This window comes from Gymnogyps californianus, chromosome 17 (genome assembly GCF_018139145.2).
Source record: "Gymnogyps californianus isolate 813 chromosome 17, ASM1813914v2, whole genome shotgun sequence".
NCBI lineage: Eukaryota > Metazoa > Chordata > Aves > Accipitriformes > Cathartidae > Gymnogyps > Gymnogyps californianus.
This window is the reverse complement of record NC_059487.1, coordinates 16,565,528-16,585,349: the sequence shown is the minus strand read 5'-3', so window position 1 is coordinate 16,585,349 and position 19,822 is coordinate 16,565,528. Positions and strand designations below refer to the sequence as shown.

Genomic DNA, 19,822 nt, shown 5'->3' with positions numbered 1-19,822 from the left:
GGGCTGGCCTCCTGCCCGGCACGCTGTCCTCTCCCTGCCGCTAATTCTCCCACAAAGGAGAAGGACGGGCACCAAGGGCAGCAGCAGGCAGCAGCAGGCAGCCACGCAGGCAGCGTGCCCACGCACACCCTGCTGCTTCCCACCCTGCTGCCTGGCACGGCACGGCATGGCGCAGCTACTGACCAACCCCCTTATCGACCCCCTCACCCAGCCCCTTACGGACCCCTTTGGGTGCCCACCCACCCCCTAAAGCCCAGCTTGGCTTGGGAACCCTGGGCGAAGGGCGATGCTTCCCCTCCCTGCCTCGCCCCCGCTGCTCAGCCCCCTGTGCCGCAGCCCTGCAGCACTCCAGCCCTGTTTCGGGCTCTGAGAAGTGACACCTCTCGCCCCCCAAAAGCCACCCTGAGTGGGGAGGGGGGGGCTGCAAAATCCCCCCCCTCCAGGAATCCCCCAAAACTTCTCCTTTGGGTTTGGTTTCTGCCCGAGGAGCAAGACCAGCAGCTCTGCTTGCTTTCCACCGTGCCCCCAGGCACCGGGAACGTGCATCCCCCCCCCCCAGCACTGAGGCTTCCTCGGTGGGCAGGCGGGAGCAGAGGGGCCCCAGGTGCTGCCACGGGCAGGGCAGGGAGTCCCGGTGTCCAATTCAGCTCTTTTTGCACCAAAACCAGATTAACCAGGGTGGGAGCATCATCCCAGGCCGGCGGCGGGGCGGGGGGAGCCCGAAGTGAAGGCTGTGTGTGTGAGGGGGGAGCCGTTCCATGCGTTTCGGTGGGTTGTTAAACCGGACCCTGAAACAACCCCCGGCTGCTGCCGTCCTGCGGGGACTGAGGGCTCAACCTGCCCGTGGCCGGGCCGCGGCCGCCCTCCTCCCCGCTGCTTTTCTTAGCCGCTCTCCACGAGAAGATGAACCCCGGCACCTCGGGGCGGCTGCTCTGGCCCCACGGGCTGCGGGCACCGTCCCCTCAGGGCTGGCGGCGGATCGGGGGGACCGGGGACTCGCGGGAGGCAGGTGAGGGGGCTGGAGGAGGAGGGGGCAGCGGTCAGACCACTGTCCGTGTCCGCATGCCCCAGGGTCCGGCCGTGGCACCCACCGGTGTTGCGCCGGGGCCAGGAGCTGGCCCGGCACCGGCACTCAGGGCTCTGCGCGGCGCTGTCTGCCGGGTGGGAGCGGGTTTTGCCGCCGGCAGCTGGGATGTCCTTGTGCACGGACTGAGGAAACGGAGCAAAAAATAATCACCTCTCCGCAGCCCCTTCGAGCGGGGCCTGTGTGCGGGGAGGGCCGGGGCAGCCCCCGGCGCTGGCGTCCCAGCACGGCCACGCGCCGGCTGGGAGCCTGCGGGGTCCCTTGTCCAGGGAGGAGATGAGCAGAGCAGGTGCGCGCCGGGACCGATGGCACCGGGACCGATGGCACCAGGACCAATGGCACCGGGGGCACATAGCACCGGGGAGCCAGTGGGACTGGGGGAGATTGCACTGGGGCCGATGGCCGCACTGGGACAGATGGCATTGGGACGGATGGCACTGGGACAGATAGCACTGGGACGGCCCCGAGAGCACTCACTGGAGGGGCTGGCGTCGCCGAGCCCCGGCACTACCTGCCCCAGGTGCGGGCCCAGCTGGGGGCCGCAGGCAGCCCCCGGCCCCCCGCCAGCGCCTCCTCCTTCCTTCCTCCCTTCGTTTCCCAGCGCCTCGCCGTGGCCCCCCTTGGCCTCTCCTCCCACCCTCCAGCGCGGCCGCATTTTTCTGGGTTTGAGCTCATTCTTTCCACTCCCCTCTCTGCCGGCTGCCAACTTTCCATCCCGCGGCCCCCCCCACCTCCTGCCGCAGGGAAATGCCGGCTGCAGCTGCGGGATGGACCGGCAGCAGCAAGGAGCCCCTGTCCCTGGCGTGGCCGATGCTGTGTGAATCGCAGCACCGCGTCCAGCAGCACCAGGAACCAGGGTGCGGGAGCTCCAGGGCAGGGCCCCGGCAGAGCAGCCGGAGCCAGAGCAGCAACAAGGAGAGCGCAGCAATGCCGTGGTCACCAACGGAGAAAAGCCTGAGCAGGCTTCCCTGGCGCTGGGGACAGAGCCGGCAGGGAGAACGCCTCGCTGGGGTTTGCACCCATGGAGAGGCTGTTTTCCCACAGGGACAGGGTGCTGCCCCATCTCAGCGTCCCCTTTACACCGGTGACCCCATCTCTGGCTGCACCGTGCTGGCCACGGCCAGCGGCAAACCCACGCTCGAGCCGCAGAGCGAGCGGAAACTCTCGACCTGACCCGGGGAGGGAGGGCACCGCTGATCCTCCCTGGCACCGGGCCTGGGGCCGCTGAACAGGCTACCCCGCGGCGTCCCGGCTGCTTGCCGGCAGCACAGCCTAAAAACAACTGGCAGAGCCCACGCGGCTCCAGCATCGCCTCCCCGGGTGCCCGGGGTCACTCGCTGCTTGCTGCAGCCAAGCACGTCCCTTCCTGGCTGTGCCACTCTGCGGCCGGTGCCGCGCTGCTCGGCTCCTGCCTCCCTGCCCCTTCCCGGGGCACCAGGAGCCACCGAGCGCCCGGCTCCCTGCCCAGGCTGCGGCTCCCACGGTGCTCAGGGGCTTGAAAGCTGCACCATAGCAGAGCTCAGCCCTTCCCGGAGGCTTTTCCAGAGCCGACTGGGAGCCGGGAGGTGCAGGGGGGCTGGGGGTTTCTGGGGTATCACAGGGGACGATGCTGCGACCACTGGGTGAGGAATCAGGACTTGCACCAAGGGCGGCCAAAGGAAGGCCCGGACGGAGGCTCTCCCTGCCCCGAGATGTTTCAGCTGGTAAAGATGGAGCCCGCCGAGGCCTGGCTGGAGCAGGAGGCAGGTCCTCTGCCCCGGCCACGGGCAAGGAACTGGGCTTGAACCTGGCCACACGGCTCCGGGATGCAGCTCCCCGGGGCAGGGACCTAGCAGAGACCAGCACCTCCCTGATGCTGTTTATTCTGCAAGATCAAGGGTTTCCCCCATTGCACCAGTACAGAGACAGCAGAAAAACCTCAGTCCAAGAAACACTGGTGCCGGGGAGACGTGGCACGAAGCCCTGGCGCGGAGGGGCCGGGGGTGCCAGGCGGTGCTGCCGGTGTTCCTCCAGCCCCTCTCCCCAGCTAGGCTCCAGGACGGACGCCACTATGGTGCCCTCGCCGGTCCCTGCTGCCCTGCGACGGACGGGCACCACGAGCGGTACCTGCCACGCTCCCGGCAGCCTCCAGCCCTGCGGGCAGCCCTGCACCGGGGCACGGCCACCCCTCACCTCCGGCTCCCCAGGAGCGCCTGTAAGCCAGGATCCCACCACCCCAAGTGCAGGTGTCCGTCTCACCCTCTGCTCCACGGGTGCAGCCCAGGGGACCCAGCCCCACTTGTCCCCCCTCCTGGAGGGGAAGCGGCCGGATCCAGAGCACCCCGGGCATCCCTCAGCACCGGTTAAAACAGCTCCACGTCCTCAGCATCGCTCCGGCCCTGTCTGGGCTCTCCGTGGAGCCGCCGGCCACGCTGCTGGCAGAGAGGAGAGTCCCAGCTTGTGTGTGCGGAGGGACGGGAAGGCGGCGGCTCTCAGAGCACAGACAGGTCGTGGCAGGACTTGGAGCGGACTTTGAGGGCCACTTTGCTGCTGTTCCTGGCCACCAGCCTGTCGAGGAAGCGCCGGGCTCTCTTGGTGAGGCTCTCCTTGCGCTTCTGGCTGGGCGCGGGGCGGGCGCGGGCCTCCTTGCCCCCGCGGCGCAGGCGGATCTGCCGTACCACCCCCTCGAAGAGCTCGGCGACGTTGTGCTGCAGAGCCGCCGACGTCTCGATGAACTTGCAGTCGAACACCACGGCGCAGGCACGGCCCTCTGCAAGGGAACGGCAGGGAAGGGGGCACGGCCCCGCTGGCACCCCGGGCGCTGGGAGAACGGGCGCTGCCGCACACGGGGCAGCGGTGGCACATCCAGGGACAAGGGGACAGACACGGGGGAAGCAGCTGGGCAGGGAGCCCGGGCGCAGGGTCCCCCCGGGGGTCCCCACCAGCCAGATCCACCCCCCCCTCCACCGCTCACCTTCGACGGAGACCTCGCGGCACCGCACCAGGTCGGTTTTGTTCCCCACCAGGATGATGGGGATGTCCTCGGCCTGCCGCGCGCGGCGCAGCTGGATGCGCAGCTCCGAGGCGCTCTCAAAGCTGCCCCGGTCGGTGATGGAGTAGACGATGACGTAGGCGTTCCCCACCTGCAGGCACTGGCTGCGGCGCCAGCTCTCCTCACCCTGCCACCGCATGGGGAACGAGATGTCACTGCTCTGCAGGGGCTGCTGGCAGCCCTGGCTGCTGCCGGGGGACCGCGGAGCACCCCGGCACCGATGGGACCTGCCAGCTCACCCCGCCAGCGCCCGCATCGTGGGGAGCAGACACATGGCCCCATTAATGAAACGCTGATTAAAAGCTCCTGACTTTGGGGGGTGTTTGAGAGTTTCCTCCTCTATCAGCAACAAATCGGGGCTGTGGGCTCAGCTTGGCTCAGGGGGCTCAGCTTGGCTCGGCCACGCAATACCAGGCACCGGTCCCTGCCGGGCAGGGTGGGTTATGCAACAGTGGAAATAAACGGCCGTTGTCGGGGCGTTATGGTGCTGGAGCATCTCCGGACAGCACAGCCGTACGTGCAAAATGCAGCCCCAGCCCACGTGGGTGCTGTGCCCGCGTTCACAGCCCGGGCCCCGGCTCCATCCCCGCTCCCAGGGATCGGTCGCTGCCTGGTGGCACCCGCAGGAACGCCGGGCCCCGGCATGGAGGGAGGCAAAGGGGCGTTTCAAGGGAGGCAGTGACAGCGGCGCTGGCGTTTCTGCCCAGGAGATGCCTCCATGCGCTGGGCAGAAGGAACGCCCTATGTCAGGCGCTCGGGGCCACCGCTCTGCCTGTTACAGCACGTGTCCTGGCTGGCGGCACCGTCTCACGTGGATCTGCCTGGTTGGCTCCTTCAGCCCCGTTCCCAACCCATTTCCATGCATTTCAAAGCAGGTTGGCACCACACTCCTTCCCCACAGCCCCTTCTTCCCCCCCCCGCTCGCCCACCCCTCACACAAGGGGCACCCTCTGCCCACACTGCTGCTCCTGCGCTCGCCTCGCGGTGCCACGAGAGCCCACACCAGTGGGAACACGGTGGGCGACCTCCTACGCTGGGGGAAGGTGGGCAAAGAGCCAGCCAGAGACACGACCCCAGCCTCAGGGAGCTCAGAGGTGCCGAAGCAGCGGCTGTGCCCGTACCACGTCCCCCGGGCACGTCCCAGCACACCCGGCCCCGCACACCGGCAGCACGGGCTCCCCGCAGCGCCCAGCCCCGGCCCTGCCGTACCCGCTGCTCCGGCTCCCAGGTGTCCATCACCAGCAACGTCGTCTCCTCGCCATCCACGGACAGCGTGCGCTTGTACGCGGCCTCTGCAAGACGCCGGGAGAGCCCGGTTGGCACGGCACTGCCCGGGTAGCTGAGACCCGGTCCTGGCGCCGGGCTCCTCTCCGCCTCGCACATGTTTTTTTTCCCCATCACGGGGCCGTGTACGCAGCCCGGACACGCACTGCCTCCCCGCCACCTCCTCCGGGCCCCGCGGTGGGTGACCCCGTTGCAGAGGGACCCCAACCACCCCCCTCGCCGGGCACCCACCTCCGTGTTGCTCCAGCAGGTCCCGCTCCTGGACTCCGGCAAAGAGGTTGACCAGGCTGGTCTTACCCACGCCAGGGTCGCCCAGCAGCACCACACGATACTGGGGCTCCCAGGAGCCAGAGGACTCCGAGGAGTCGGAGGACCAGCTGTCCCGGGGTGCCGCGGCCCTGCCGCCCGGTTCGGATGCGGAGTGACCGAGCTGGGGGTGGCAGAGCTCGCCCCGTGGCGTGGCACCCGGTACCCCCGGCCGCGGGAGAGGGGTGCTGGCCCTCCTCCGCAGCGGGCTCTTGCTCCCGCGCTGCGTGTTCAGGGTCATCTGCGGCACCGAGGGCAGCGGGGCTGGGAGAGGCTGCCCCGAGGAGCCCCGGCAGCCCCGCTCCCGGTGTCGCTCCCGGTCCCGGTGCCCGTTCGAGCCGGCAGTAGCTCGGGCACAACTTTCTCCGGGACAGGCTCACCGCCGCCCGGCCCGGCCTTTAAACCCCGGGAGGTGGAGCCCCTCGCCGCGCCCGGTCCCTCCCCCGCCGGACACACCCCCGCCCGCACCGGCCCCGGCCCCGGCCCCGGCCCCGGCCCGGCCGCCCCGTCCGGTCCCCGAGGTCCCCGTGGGGCTGCCGGTGCCGGGGAACGGCGAGTTCTCCCGGGGCGCATCCCTTCGGAGGGATCCCCTTCGGCCCCGGGGAGCAGCCGAGGCGGGGGACGGACGGACAGACGGCGGTCGCACCGGGACGCGCCGCTGCGGGTGGCGGGGCTCCGCCACGCTCCCCCTCCTGCGTGGGGCAGGGTTCCCCCGCTCCCCCCGGTCGTGTTCGCCGCGGTCCCGGCCAGGCTCCATCTTGCAGCGGCGCGGGGCAGCACACGGCTCCACCGCTTCGCCAAGTAAGGAGCGAGCCGAGCCCGGACTGGTCCTGCCCGGTGCCCGGTGCCCGGTGGGGCTGTGCTTTGCCGGGACCTCGGAGCCCTGCTCGGCCCCTGCTCGGCCGACGCCGCAGTGCCAAGAGCCGGCGATGGAAAGCACGGCCGGAGGCTCGCTTGGCAGGGGCGAGAACAGGAGTTGGTTTTATTTGAACCTGTCGGTCGGCCTGGACCCACATGGGTGCCGCGGCATCGCTGGCACCAAACCGCCCGAGCACCGGCCTGCGTGGGCATTGGTCTGACCCTGCGCTGGGACACCAGTCTGGCCCACACTGGGATGCGCTGGCAGGGCCTCGCGACACCAGGGCCAGCCCCAGGACACCCCTGACAGCGACGGGGAGGCCCCTTTCCGCTTCAACCCCTCCGGTGTTACTGCAACGGCGCGAAGGGGAACGGGTCAGGGTGCAAGTGCGGGAGGGCTGGTGCCGCCTTCCCCGGGAGCGGTGGTGGCGGGGTTCGCCCCGTGCTCCTTCCGAGGGACCGCAGCCCGTGAGCGCAGCAGAGCCCACGCGGGTCAGGGATGAGGGGTAACACCTTTACTGCACCGTCAAACCACATCAGTGAGTCCCCAAGGCGGCTGAGCGGGGCTGGGATGGAGAAACGCTGACGGGAAAGGAGGAGCTTTGCAGCTCGGCACCTCATCCGAAGCCGGCCGCGCCGTGCGAGGGGCTTGCGAGCGGAGCCTGGCCGAGCGTCAGATGAGCGGCGTCTCCTCGGCGGGGAGGCTGAGGACCACCTCGGTATCCGGCGTGCACCTGAGAGAGAGGAGAGTTAGGAGGGGCAAAGCAAAGAGCGGGAATAAGGAGCCATGCGAGGAGGAGGAGAAGCTCGTGCGGGGCCAGGGCGGGAGGCGGGTGACCGCTCGGACGCCCTGTGCAGCCCACTCAGGGCTCGGAGGCGGCCGATCCCCTGCACGGCAGCCCCGTCATCAGAGGGCACAGGGCAGGCGGAGGGAAGCCTGCCTTGTGTTAGCTGTGCCACCTTCTCTGTGTCCCCAGGGGTCTGGGACTGGTTTTTAGCGGGGAGGGCCCAGACGCTTGTTCTGGGAGACAGGACAAAGCAAGCAGCTGGGGGAGCCGGGGTAAAAACCTTTTAAAACCAGATGGGGGTAGTTGTGCACAGCCCCTGTTCAGCATGAACCAGAGCCCAGCCCGAGCTCTGGCTCACCCCAGCACTGTTTTGCTTTTCGGCTCACCCTTCGTGGTCTTACCCCGGCCACTAACCACTCTGCCTACAAAAGAAATCAGCTCCAAGCCTGAGCCCTGCTCCACGGCCCTTTCTTAGACCACGCTTGCAACTGAGCCCTCTGCAAGGCAGGCTGGGTGCTCGCTGGCCTTCCCGGAGAGGCAGAGCCAGATGTAACCCCTGGGGCTCTGAGAGGGAGAAGGAACGAAATAAGCCGCCCCTCACTGTCAATCCCGAAAGACAAACAGAAGCGGAGCAAGCCCGTCGGAGCAGCCAGGTACATCTGCTTTCTCGCAGAGAGAGGACAAGCACAGCGAGCTGGGCTTGCTCAGAGCTGCGCTCATCCATCTCCGTCTCAGTCCAGGACAAACTGTGCGTCCAGAGTGCCCCCAGCGCAGGGCTTGAAGCTGTTGGTGAAATCCACCCGGGGCCCCTTGAAGCAAGAGGATTTTTAACGAGGGGAAACTGAAACGCAGATGGGAATGGATACGCAGGGGTTACAGCTCCTCGGGCTCCAGGCGCTGCCGCGCAGGGACCCAAGGAAGGCCAGCAAGAGTCCTGCGCTCCTACGCACCCTTACGCTTCCAGGCTGAGCGCAGCTCGTGTCTGGTTTTGCTCTTTCAGGAAGGAAATCCGGTGTCCGGAACCAAAGGGTTAATTAGAAAAAAAACGAAAGGCTGGTGAAGTCGTGTGAAAAGTTGCAGGGAGGTCAGTGGGAAAGGGCTGAGGGATGGCGGAGAAGGCTCTGGCACGGGCTCCCGCCTGTCAGGGCGGGTAAGCACCAAATGCCTGACTTGTGATGTTACAGAAACTTTCCACTTGGGCCTTCCTGCTATTTTTAACTCTTCTCCCAGCCACCCTCAGTAACCCCAGCCCCACCAGCTGTCGAGGCTAATTAATTCCCTTTTTTTATCATTTTTTTTATCGGAAAAAAATTAAGTTGCACTAATCCATCACGCAGCCGTTCGCCTTCCCCCCGCTGTCTCCTGACACGTTCCAGGCTTTCCTCCTGCTTCGGCTCGTGCCTGCGCAGCGCTGCAGCCGTACCTGGCTTCCAGCTAAAACCCAGGCCCTGGAGCGGGAGATCCAGCCCCTCTTGTCGCCTGCACCACGACCGGTTTGTTGGGCGAGCGTCTGCTCATCCCACGGGATGATATTTTCATGCAAAATAACCCCTGTGTGCACGCGAGGTGCGGAGGAGCCGAGGGGCTGGCCTCCACCTGCAGCAGCGGGACGCGCTGGAAAGGAATGACTCCGTTAACAGACGTCTCTGCGCCAAGGACAATTTGTCTAGGCGGTTGCTGCAAATAAATGCACATACACACGCTGTTCTGCACGCAACTACGGCTTTCAGGCTCCAGCACACTCGAGATTTAAACACATTTGACCCATTTTTTTTCTCAGGTTTGTACCCCTGGTCAGCGGACAGCACAGAAAGCCGAGGCACCTCGGCAGCTCTAAATCATTTGTGATTTTTTGTGATTTGTCCCGCTCTGGGTCGGACCCCGCTGCCACGGGACAAGGGGCAGCGTTACGCCTTCAGCCTGCCGTGGGTACGGTGGAAAATAGCTTGTCACAGCTGGCTGTTGGTATGCTTCAGCCCACAGAGTTGGCCAGGCTGGGTCCGTCCCTGGAGAGGAGAGCCCGGTATTCCTGTGACGGAGCTGGCAGAGCCTTCTCCCCATCAACGCTAAGTGAGGATTCACCTTACGCTTTGTAATTCTTATATCCAGTATCAGCACAGCGCACACTGGTAAGCAGGAGCGGGGATCACCCACAACCTCCCCTCGGGAAGTAATTAGGTACCAGAGAACTGGGGCAGGGAAAGAGCAGTGAGAAAGTTAACAGAAGTTTTGCCTTTTTCCTGCCAGCCAATGCCGCCGACGCATTTTTTTACATATTAGGGAAATGGCTGCTCGTCTTTGCTCTCACAGAGCGCTGGTGCCATTTCACACAACCAGCAAGGCAGCTCTAGATGGGCAAGACCTGCCTCGACAGGGATGCTCCTCGCCAGCCTGCCCCCTTCCCTCAGTTTTGTTTCCCAACCACAAAGTGAAACCAACAATAAAGTAAGAGTCAGCGGAGGCACGAGGGCCTTGAAAAGCTCCGCCGGTCCTGACTGTCCCCGGCTGCAGCCACTGAGAATCTCTACTTGCCGGCTGCACAAAGGGAAGCCCAGAAGAGAGATGTGATGTGACCAAGGATGAGTATTAGAGTTGTGGCTAGTTCCTAGCTGCCCTTAGGCAAGACCACGAGACCTTGCAGCCGTCTTCCCAAGCAGAACCCAAGGTAACTGTGGGTTTATACCCCGGGCTGGGTGTAGGTTTAACAGTGATGTCTGTGGAAACGATGGGGTAAGGTTATTAGCACTCAGTGCCAAAGACTCTGCAGCCCAAGGCCACAGGAAAAGGGCTGTGCATGCCCACTGGCCAGCCTTACTTCGGTCTGCGGAGAACAACATCAGCAAAGATCAGCTCTCTTGGGTCTCTTGCGCTCTGGCGGAGTGTCTGGATGCTTCTCTTCAGCTCACCAATCTCCTCCTCCAGGTCCTTAACAATCTGAATGAATGACAGTTCTAAGAGTTCTTTACTTTGCGATAGAAGCAGGAATTAAAGTTTTAGAGATTTTGCAAACAGCAGAGCTAGAAAACATCCCTCGCGCAAGTAAGCCCCTAACAGGCTTCCTGAAATACCTGCTGGACTGCTCGTCCTCAGGATGCCCTAACAGCCCACTGACTCCAGTGGGGATGGAAGGCAACGTACCCCACTAAGGCAGACAAAATCCTCATGAAGGGGAAGGGCTGAGGGTGGCTGGCTCTGCCGCACTGCGCTGGCTCTTCCCCAGCTCGCTCACCTCCCTTTGCCTCAGTATTTCACGTCGCAGAACGTGATTGTTTATCGCCATCTGCTTCAGGCCATCCTGGTGCAGCAACGTCTCCTGTGCGGGTGAAGAGAAGACAACCAGCTGAAGAAACCCCGCAGCAACCACCAGCACGAAACCCCGCCGCTGCCGGGTGCCAATGCTGGCCGTGTCCAGATGCGTCACTCTTCAAGAAAATGATTTCTGCTCGAACAAGGTTTGGGTTCCAGCTCTAGAAAGAGACTATCGTTGAGATCACATTGTGCTGATCATGGAATGAGACTGAGGAACTCAAAGAGATCCAGTTCAGTTTCCCAGGGAAAGCTTATTAATATAGCTTGGGTAACTTATATCATCTGTGCTTACAAATTCACCTGTAAAAGGGCACAGCAGTTCTGCATCAGAGCGGGCTGTCAACGGGTAATTAATATTTTCTTAGTGCTCTCAAGCTGCTAACCCAGGAAAAGCACTAAGCACATCATGCGAGCAGGAACCGTGCAAGAGGAGTTCCTCTGATTTTGGGAAGAACGACAGCAGTCCCTGCTCTGTAGTGCCGCGTATAGTTTAATTTCCTCATGAATTTATTACAAACGTATGTGCGCTGCCACAGCGGTGTCACAGCTAATTAGTGAAGCAGCTACCTAAATAATGTAACAAAACAGGGACCATAAAAGCAGGGTGAATGTTGGGTCACAGTGCACTTACCTCCACGCGGCAAACTCTCAGGAGCGAGTCTGAGAATGTTTCAACACATCAGACCACAGCAGCAACTCAGAAGTGCTTCTCCTGTACCCTCCCAGCCTGACAAACAGCTCCAGTACGGCACCAGGAGGGGAGCAGCAACGCTCTGTTACTCTTTGGGTGCTGGCCGCACCGTGCTATTGCTAACGGGCAACGTGTGGCAGCCCCTGCCTTGTCTCCCAGCTCCCAGAAACTGATCCCCCTTGCTGGGACGTCACGTGAACCCCACGAACCTCCATGACTTTCTGTAATAGTGCCTCTTGTTCCGCCCGTGCCTTCTCTTCCAGTTCCTCCAAGATGGCCTTCCCCATTTCTTCTGTCTTGTCTATCTCCTCCTGAGAACGGTAGGAAGCAGTGCACAGAAACAACAGGAGCGTTAGGCAAGATAACCATTGCGTTCCTTCCTCCCCTGCCCTCTCCTTCCTCCCTGGCAACGCTGCAGGGAAGGAGAGGCCTCAGCACCTGCTGTTGCTTCTTCAGGTTCTGGATGCTGCGCTGCAGAAGGACTATCCGGACAGCTTGTTCCGGATACTGCCCGTCGATGCAGGTCCGCAGGACGCCGAGCTCCTCCTGGAGAACCCGTACCTTTGATGTGACTTCATCCAGCTGCTGCTGTAGCTCTGATTGAAAGTCAAAACCAAAAATCTCAACCCAGGGGTCCCAGAGCTTCGCTTCTTCACTGAGCTAAGCAGTCTGTCCTGCATTTGCCTGAGCCCTTCTCTCTACGGCGACTGCACACCCTGAGGGAAGTGGGAACGGCCACCCCGAGTCGGACCACCTTGACCAGACCCTGCCCCAACGGGACGGTGCAAACAGCTGCCAAGGCGGCGATTCGTCCTGCCCCCCTGGGCACAGGCTGCCGGGCGTCACAGGGCTCTCTCCCTCCCGACAGGCTGACGGGAAGACCATCCCCATAGAGCAAACGGGATTCATTTTCAGAAATGGAATCGTTTGACATTTATAAGATCAACACAGCGTCTTTAACCCAATAAGAAGGAAAGCAGAGGTAACCCGCTTGTCTAGACCGCATTTCATAGTAATGTGAGCAACTCACTTCCCAGATTCTTTTCCATTGTTTTTTCCATTTCCTGGAGCTCTGCCCTTGCTGTATCCAGCTGGTTCTGATTGAAGGTCTGCACCATTGCCTTCACCCTCTGCACAGGGAGAAAGCCTTTCACTGCTCATTCCACGGAGCTCTGAACCGTCCCCCTGCGCCATCCCTGACCTCCTCTCACGTGCTGTTGCTTGCATTAGCAGCACAGAGGAATCCGTCGCAGTGGCTGCCGCCAGCTCGTGCACGGGAGCTGCTCCGGGGAGCAGAGTGGTGCTTCAGGAGCCAGCTGGAGCCAAGGACATTACGGAGGGATGGATTTGGGCTGATACAGGGGTGACTACTATTGCTTGGGACAGTTACAGTCCGGGTGCTCTCACGGCTTTAAAACATAGGCACAAAACAAGAGCACCACACAGGATCTTTGGGCATCAGAGAGCTCCCCCCAGGGCTGGGGATGCTCCAGTCACGCTCGGTGCAGCGGAAGGGGCCGGGCAGCGCCTGACCCTTCTCCAGTCCTAACGAGTAATGGGAAGTTTTGCATTCTGCCAACTGGGTCTGTTGGTCAACCCTAAAGCCTCACCTGAAATACTTCATACTGCTGCAGCAGGCTCCTGGCTTGCTTGGCAGTGCTGTCATCCATGTGCTGGATGTCCCTCATCAGGCGGCAGTTGGTCTCTGCCAGGCGGGCACTGCGCTGCTTCAGCTCCTCGATAGCATTTTTCTTCAGATTGGTCAGATTCTACGGGAATTTGTGGATTAAAGCGTTGCGTATTCCACCAGTCCCACCTGCTCCAAGTTTTCTTAGCATCGTCTGCCGTCCCCGGGACATTCCTGTCCCACGGTAACAGCAGCCTCGCTGCTGAGGCACTCGGACTTCCCCCATACAGCACACCCCTGCTCCCACGTTCCTTCCTACCAGCTGCAGGATCACCGTCTCTTTTATAACCATCTTTCACCTACTAAAAAGCTGTGGTCGTGTCCTCCACCTCAACCTTCTCTTTGCTACACTGCGAAAATCTGATACTGACTGTCTTTTCTAACAGGTCACATTTCCTAAATCTCATCCCTCCTACTGCTACAGACTGGACTCTCTCTTGGTTTCTCTTAATTTTTCTTCACAGGCAATATCAAGGTTAGATTTCACCAGCATTAAGCAGAGCAGCATAATTACCTCCAGTGTATTAATAAATAAACACATGCCATTTTGCAAGAGTGAGTCAGGCTGCTAGAATTTCCTCCATACAGGCAGCTGGGGTAACTGTATGGATTTGCTACCTACCTCCCAGCACTGGATATTTGTGCACGTACCGTGGTAATTTTGATCTCTTCCAAGGTTTTAGCTAATTCAGCCTTCTTGAGCGCTAATTTCCTCTGAGTAAAACTTCTGTATTTCTCTTGGGATGATGATGTCTCGGAAGGCAAGGGTGTTTTTTTACTCAGCATAAATGCAACTGGTGAAACAAAAAACAAACGCCTGTGCTTATTTCACAGTCCAGTTTCAACGCCTTACATCTACTCTCTCCTGTCATATGTGGCTGAGGGAAATATAAAGAACAACTGAGAGACTGAATTCAAAGCTTCTGCGGCCCCAGCAAGAGCCGCTCGCAGCTACAGCCCAGGAGCCGAGCCTACAAAGCGCTCCCTGCTCTTTTCTAGTTCTCCCTCTTTATTCTCAGCATTTCCCCTTGGGTAATTTTCTTTTTGTGGCTTTTGCTGAACGTCTCCCAGCAGAAAGCACTGGGTTAGTGCGAAAGCGGCACCAGTGGGCAGGGGCAGCAGGGCGGTGTAGAAGGGAATCTCTCCCAACCTGGCTTGTTCTTCTCCCCTTTCGTCTTCTTGTCCTCATCGGTGAGCAGTGGCAACGTCAACCTGTGGGCTGGAGATTTCCTCTGCTCTGCTTCTGCCTTCTGCCATTTGCTGTGAACCTAAACTCAGCACGATAGTAGCACAGAAAAGATGGGGAGTCAGAGGAGGTTTGTGAGCAGAGACCTCTCCGAGTCGACCCACAGTTCCAACTCCCCCCCGCAACTCCTCTGGGGCTTCCAGCTGTCCCTTTGCCAGCCTGGAGCGGCAAATCTCCAGGCCTGTTTGAGAGATGCTGCGTTCACAACCACAGTGCTGTGTCATAAATCCCACGGGAACAAGAGACTTACTATTCTCTTGAACTCTTCCATGATACTCGGGACCGGGCCCTCTGCATCCATCTCCACGCAGGCTCTGGAAGGAAAAAGCCTAACCCCGTTGAGGAGGCTGAGCCCCACAGCTCTCCCCGTCCCCACGGATAAGCCTCTGTGGGTCCAAAGTCAGGGCACAGAGGCAGCGGCACCCCCTGGGCTATGGTACCCTTAGTGAACCCCCACCTTCACCTCCCTCCCCTGCCCCACGAGCAGCCCCCTACCCATCTTCCTTGCCCCATGGGGAGCCCCCCTCCCCACCCCATGCCCCATAGGGAGTCCTCCTCCCTGTCCCCTATGGGGAGACCCCCCCCGGCCTGCCCGTTTGTCCCATTGGGAGCCCCCCTGCACCCCGGGGATCCCCCCCCTTCGCCACGGCCCCCCGCCATCCCCCTGCCCCCCAGGGATCCTCCCCCCCCGTACCCCACGGCCCCCCGGGGATCCCGCCCCCCCCCCCCCCCCCCGTACCCAAGGCCCCCCGGGGATCCCCCGTACCCCGCATCCCCGTCTCCCGGCCCCGGGCCGGTCTCCATGGCGACAACAGGCGGGTACGGAGGCCGGGCGGGGCCCGACGCTCACGGGAAGGGGCGGGAGGGGCGCCCCCTGCCGGCTCCGCCCCGGCGTCGCACGGCAGGAGCCCGGGATCCACCGGACCGGGATCCACCGGGCTGGGGTCTGGGTTTCCCGGGCCTGGCGGGAGCTGGGCCAGACCGGACAGCCCTGCGGGACGGGGACTCGGCTGCTTGCGGGACGGCTGGGGCTGGGAGGGAGCAGAACCCGCGGCAGCAGCGCGGGGCGAGGGCCGGCTGCCCCGGAGAGCCCGGAGCGAGGCGGCCCCGGCGCACGGTGCCAGCGGGCACGGTGCAGCCGCCTCAGGGCCCCGCAGAGCGTTGTGCGCTACGGGCGCTGCCGTGCTAACGAGCACTGACCCGGTCCCGCCCGCGCGAAGCCTTGTGGGCTGGGGGGGAACGGCCGAGCAGGTGCACGGTGCCAGGGTCATACGGGAGCTGCGTAGCGGGTGCCCGGTGCCGGGCACACCGGGTGGGAACGGCTCGGGCAAGCGCCACCCTCAGGTCCCGGGCTGCCAGGCCCAAGGCGATAGAGAACCGCGGCGGAGGGTTGTGTGGTGTTCCCCCGGCAGCGGGGCTCCGGGGCAGGGCGGGGGGGAAGCGGGCAGGGCCCAGGGCCGCAGACCGGGAGGGCAGGCCCCGGGGCAGGCCTCAGTGCCCGGGGTAGGCCGCGGGCGGCGGCGCAGCCCCGGGCCCCGCTCGGGCCCCTGTTACCACAGCAACTGGCGGCGGCGGCGTAGCCAATGGGCGCGCGCCCTGCGGCGGGCCCCGCGCGCCGCGGCGGCAGCCAATGGGCGCGGCCCCCTGGCGGGCAGCCCGCGGTCTCCGGGGCAACAGGGCCGCCGCCGCCGCGCCATTGGTGCCGCCCGCAGCTCCGCGGAGGGGGCGGGGCCCGGCCGGGAGGGGCGGGGCCTGGCTGGGCCGGGCCGCGCCGCAGGGGGGACAAGGCTCCCACTCGTGGCACCGGGGAGCTGCGTGGGCGCCCCGTGGGCAGCGCATTCCCCACCCGGCACCCCCTCGTTCTGACCCACTGGGAGCCGAGCCCCGGGGAGGCGCCGCTGGGGAGGGTACAGGGGGTGGGGGGACCCGTCCACGAAGGCACCGGCCTTCCCACGCCGCGGGGGGGGGGGGGGGGGGGGGCGAGCGCTGCACGTGTCCCGGGTCAGGGCTCTGCCGGGAGGACCGGGGAGAGTGGGCGCCCCGGGAGCCCGGTGGACCGGCAAGGGCGGGGTTCGGGAGCAGCGTCCCGGGGGGGGGATGCTCAGATCCCGGCCGGGCAGAGCCGTGCCCCGGCCGGGGTGCAGCGCCCAGGGGACCGTGAGGAGAGTGGGGGCTCCCGGGGTGTAGGGGGCACCGGGGACACCGGGGTGCCCAGACCGGGGGAGCAATGGGTACCGGCAGTAGTTAGAGCATCCCGGGTGGGGTACGGGGAGGTACCGGGGTGCCCAGGCTGGGGGTACCGGCACGCTCGTGTGAAGGTACCGGGGGTCACCGGGGATGCTGTGCTGCTCAGATGAGGGCACCGGGAGCTACCGGGGTGCCGTGGCGGGGGTACCGGGGCGTGCCGCCCTGCCATTCTCTCCAGCAACCCCTCTCCGGAGGGCGCCCATTGGCGGAGCTGGATATTCCCCCCCGCCCCGCGGCCAATGGGCCGGGGGGGGGGCGGTGCCTCCCATTGACAGAACCGGCGCGGCGGTGTTTACCGGGGGCGGAGCGGCGGCGGCTATAAGAGCGGCACCGGGGGGCGTGCGGCTCCCGGGCTGCCCGCACTGCCCCCCGCGCACCCCCGGACCCGCACCCGCCGCAACGTCCCCGCACCGCACCCCACCGGAGCATCCTCCGACTCAACCGGGGAAGTGGCCCCGGGGCGGCGAGGAGCGGAGCGGAGCATCCCCGGGGCGGGGCAGGGCGGTGCGGAGCCCCCGCGGCACGCAAGCATCCCCGGGGCGGTGCGGAGCATCCCGGAGCATCTTCGGACCGGTGCAGAACATCCACCGGGCCGGTGCGGAGCGTCCCCAAGCCGGAGCGTTCCCAAGCCAAAGCATCCACCGGGCCGGTGCGGAGCATCCCGGGCCGGTACAGAGCATCCCGGAGCATCCCCGGGCCGGTGCGGAGCATCCCCGGGCCGGTACAGAGCATCCCGGAACATCCTCGGACCGGACCGTTGTGGAGCATCCTCAAACCGGAGACCGTCGGGCCGGCCCGGGTCCCCTCCGGAGCATCTCAGCGGCCGCCGCCCCGGCGGAGCCGCCCCCGCCGTGCGCCCCCGGGCCCCGGTGCGGCCCCCTGCGCCCCGCCCCGCCGCCGCCGCCGCCCGCTCCGCACAATGGGGGCGGCGCGGCGCGGCGCGTAGCGGCGGGCGGGAGGCGGCGGCGGCGGGCGGGGAGGAAGAGGAGGAGGAGGAGGAGGAGGTGGCAGCGGCGGCGGGGGGGTACCGGGCCCGGGATGGTGCAGCGCGGCACACGGGGCCGGGGCGCGGAGGCTCGGCGGGAGCCCTGCGCCCCGTTGCCCACCCGCGACGCCGAACCCGCCTGGTGCAAGACGCCGAGCGGGCACATCAAGCGGCCGATGAACGCCTTCATGGTGTGGTCGCAGCACGAGCGCCGCAAGATCATGGACCAGTGGCCCGACATGCACAACGCCGAGATCTCCAAGCGCTTGGGCCGGCGCTGGCAGCTCCTCCACGACTCCGAGAAGATCCCCTTTGTCAAGGAGGCCGAGCGCCTGCGCCTCAAGCACATGGCCGACTACCCCGACTACAAGTACCGGCCTCGGAAAAAGGGCAAGGTGGGCGCCGGTGCGTCCCGCCCGCGGCTCCCGGTGAAGATCAAACCCTCCGTGCTGGGCCGCGTCTCCGCCGGCCGTAGGCAGCCCACCAAGCCGCTCGCCGGCCCCGATACCCCGCAGGAGCCCGCGCCGGAGGTGCCCGTCGAGGACTGCCCCGCGGTGCCCGGCACAGCCGCCCGGCACGTGGCACCCACCGGGGAGCGTGACCCCCAGGAGCCCCCCGCGCCTCCGAGCCCCGCCGCCGCCTGCCCCGAACCGGGGAGGTCCCCGGAGAGCGAGTCCCCCTCTCCCATGTCAGCTGGGTCCCCTCCCTCCTCCTTCAGCTCCTCCGATGAGGAGCTGGAGGAAGAGCTGCTGGGGGTCCTGCCCGGGCGGGCCCCCGCCGGTGCCGCCTGCGGTGCCCTGGACTGGTCCGTCTTCGACAAGGACCACGACCTCTTCCCGCGGGGAGGTTCCTCGCACTTCGAGTTCCCGGACTACTGCACGCCCGAGGTGACGGAGATGATAGCGGGGGACTGGCTCATGTCCAGCATCTCGGACTTGGTCTTTACCTACTGAGTCCTATGCTCTGCAGGTAACACTCTTTTTTTTTTTTTTTTTTTTTCCCCTTCCCCCTCACCCCCCCCCCCCATCAGGTCGTATTAAAAAAAAAAACAAACACAAAACCAGAAAAAAAAAAAAAAAAAGAACCGAAACCAGCTGTTTACATGCAGGAATCAGGTATTTTGCCTTGAAGCTGCTGGAAGGCAGAGCTCCCTGCTCACCCCACCCCCCCGGCACACACCCACTCCTCGTCCGTCCGTCTGTCCGGCTCTCGCCTCACGACCGCGGGACGCGTGGCTGGCCGCCGCGGTTATTTGCCCGTGAAATGCGAGCATCTAATCGGGTTTTCATTGTCAGCGCCCGGCCCCTTTCCCCCCATGGCTCCGGCCACTGCCGTGTTGCCGGCCATGGCTGCTCCCGGCCGCTCCCATCCCCGCCGGCCGCTGCCCCGTGTTCCCTCCCGCTCTCCGGGCAGCGGGAGCAGCCATGCCGGCCCCGGCTCTCGATGCCCATCCCGCCCTCCCCGTTCCTTGGGGAATGGCCGATTCCTTTTGCTTTTTGACTGCATTTAAAGCACGGCTTCAATTTTCTCCTCTTCCCTGTTGCAGCCCTTGGGGAGGGATGCAGAGCCACGCGGAGCCCTCCCTGCCCGACGCCCCGTTTTGTGGGGGTCCCCGCTTCGGGGGTTCGGTGTCCCGCAGGCCCGGCTCTTTCCCTGCGCTTTCCCTGCGGCGCGCGCTCCCCGCCGCTCGCTTTGGGGAGAGCGAAGTTGCACGCACGTGATCCGCACGTGGACGTGGGAGGCTGTGTTGTTCCTCTCGCCAGGCGGTTGTGCAGAGGAGGCTGTGCCGCGGGGGGAGCCCGTGCCCGGAGCCACCCCGAACCCCAGCGGGGACGAGCCCTTCCCGAAACAGCCAGCCCTCATTTTTAGCCTTGAACCCGGTGCCGGCGCAGGATCCGCTCTGGGCTGGCTCGCCTTGGCCGGTGGAGCCGGGTCTCACCGTGCCCAGCCAGCCGCGGTGGGCGATGCTGCCGGGGTGGCAGGGAGCAGGCAGGGCAGGGTGGCTGGGAAGGGATGCTGCGGGAAATCTTGCCTTAAGCAACCACCCAAAACGGGGCCGAGGGCAGCGGCAGCCGACGCCGGTGGGCGTGGGGCGTGTGGGCGATGCTCCGGCGCGGCGCTCCTCCACACGGCACCACGCCGTGCCCTGCTGCCGGCTACGCCAAGAGCAGGGGCATCCCGGCAGAGCTCTGCCAAGGAGCTTCCCGGTAGGGAAGGTCCTGCCGCAGCGGCTCCTCCAGCCGGATTTTTCTTTGCTTTTCCTAATGGCTCCTTCCTGCAACGAGCCGCCTCCTCCCGCTGCCGGG

At 64.7% G+C, this 19,822-nt stretch overlaps 3 protein-coding genes across 4 annotated transcripts; 1 reads left to right on the top strand and 2 right to left on the bottom strand.

Moving 5' to 3' along the window:
* Positions 1 to 2,936: 2,936 nt before the first annotated feature.
* On the bottom strand, positions 2,937 to 6,007 carry REM1 (RRAD and GEM like GTPase 1). Of its 2 annotated transcripts, none has more exons than XM_050907282.1 (4): positions 5,631 to 6,007; positions 5,325 to 5,407; positions 4,038 to 4,242; positions 2,937 to 3,833 (listed from the first exon to the last, which is right to left on the bottom strand). In XM_050907282.1, the coding sequence occupies exons 1-4, from the start codon at positions 5,944 to 5,946 to the stop codon at positions 3,556 to 3,558; spliced, it is 882 nt and encodes a 293-aa protein (XP_050763239.1). In that variant the 5' UTR covers positions 5,947 to 6,007; the 3' UTR covers positions 2,937 to 3,555. The 2 variants fall into 2 exon arrangements, with proteins under 2 accessions (XP_050763239.1, XP_050763240.1); XM_050907283.1 differs by having other exon boundaries at positions 5,325 to 5,442; positions 5,657 to 6,007.
* A 1,062-nt stretch (positions 6,008 to 7,069) lies between these two features.
* C17H20orf96 (chromosome 17 C20orf96 homolog) lies at positions 7,070 to 14,585 on the bottom strand. Its single transcript, XM_050907498.1, has 10 exons — positions 14,535 to 14,585; positions 14,189 to 14,306; positions 13,690 to 13,832; positions 12,962 to 13,120; positions 12,382 to 12,481; positions 11,790 to 11,947; positions 11,561 to 11,662; positions 10,581 to 10,664; positions 10,167 to 10,285; positions 7,070 to 7,297 (listed from the first exon to the last, which is right to left on the bottom strand). Exons 1-10 carry the CDS (start codon positions 14,583 to 14,585, stop codon positions 7,237 to 7,239), a joined length of 1,095 nt encoding a protein of 364 aa, XP_050763455.1. The 3' UTR covers positions 7,070 to 7,236.
* A 2,984-nt stretch (positions 14,586 to 17,569) lies between these two features.
* On the top strand, positions 17,570 to 18,469 carry SOX12 (SRY-box transcription factor 12). Its single transcript, XM_050907562.1, has one exon. The coding sequence runs from the start codon at positions 17,570 to 17,572 to the stop codon at positions 18,467 to 18,469; it is 900 nt and encodes a 299-aa protein (XP_050763519.1).
* Positions 18,470 to 19,822: the final 1,353 nt, after the last annotated feature.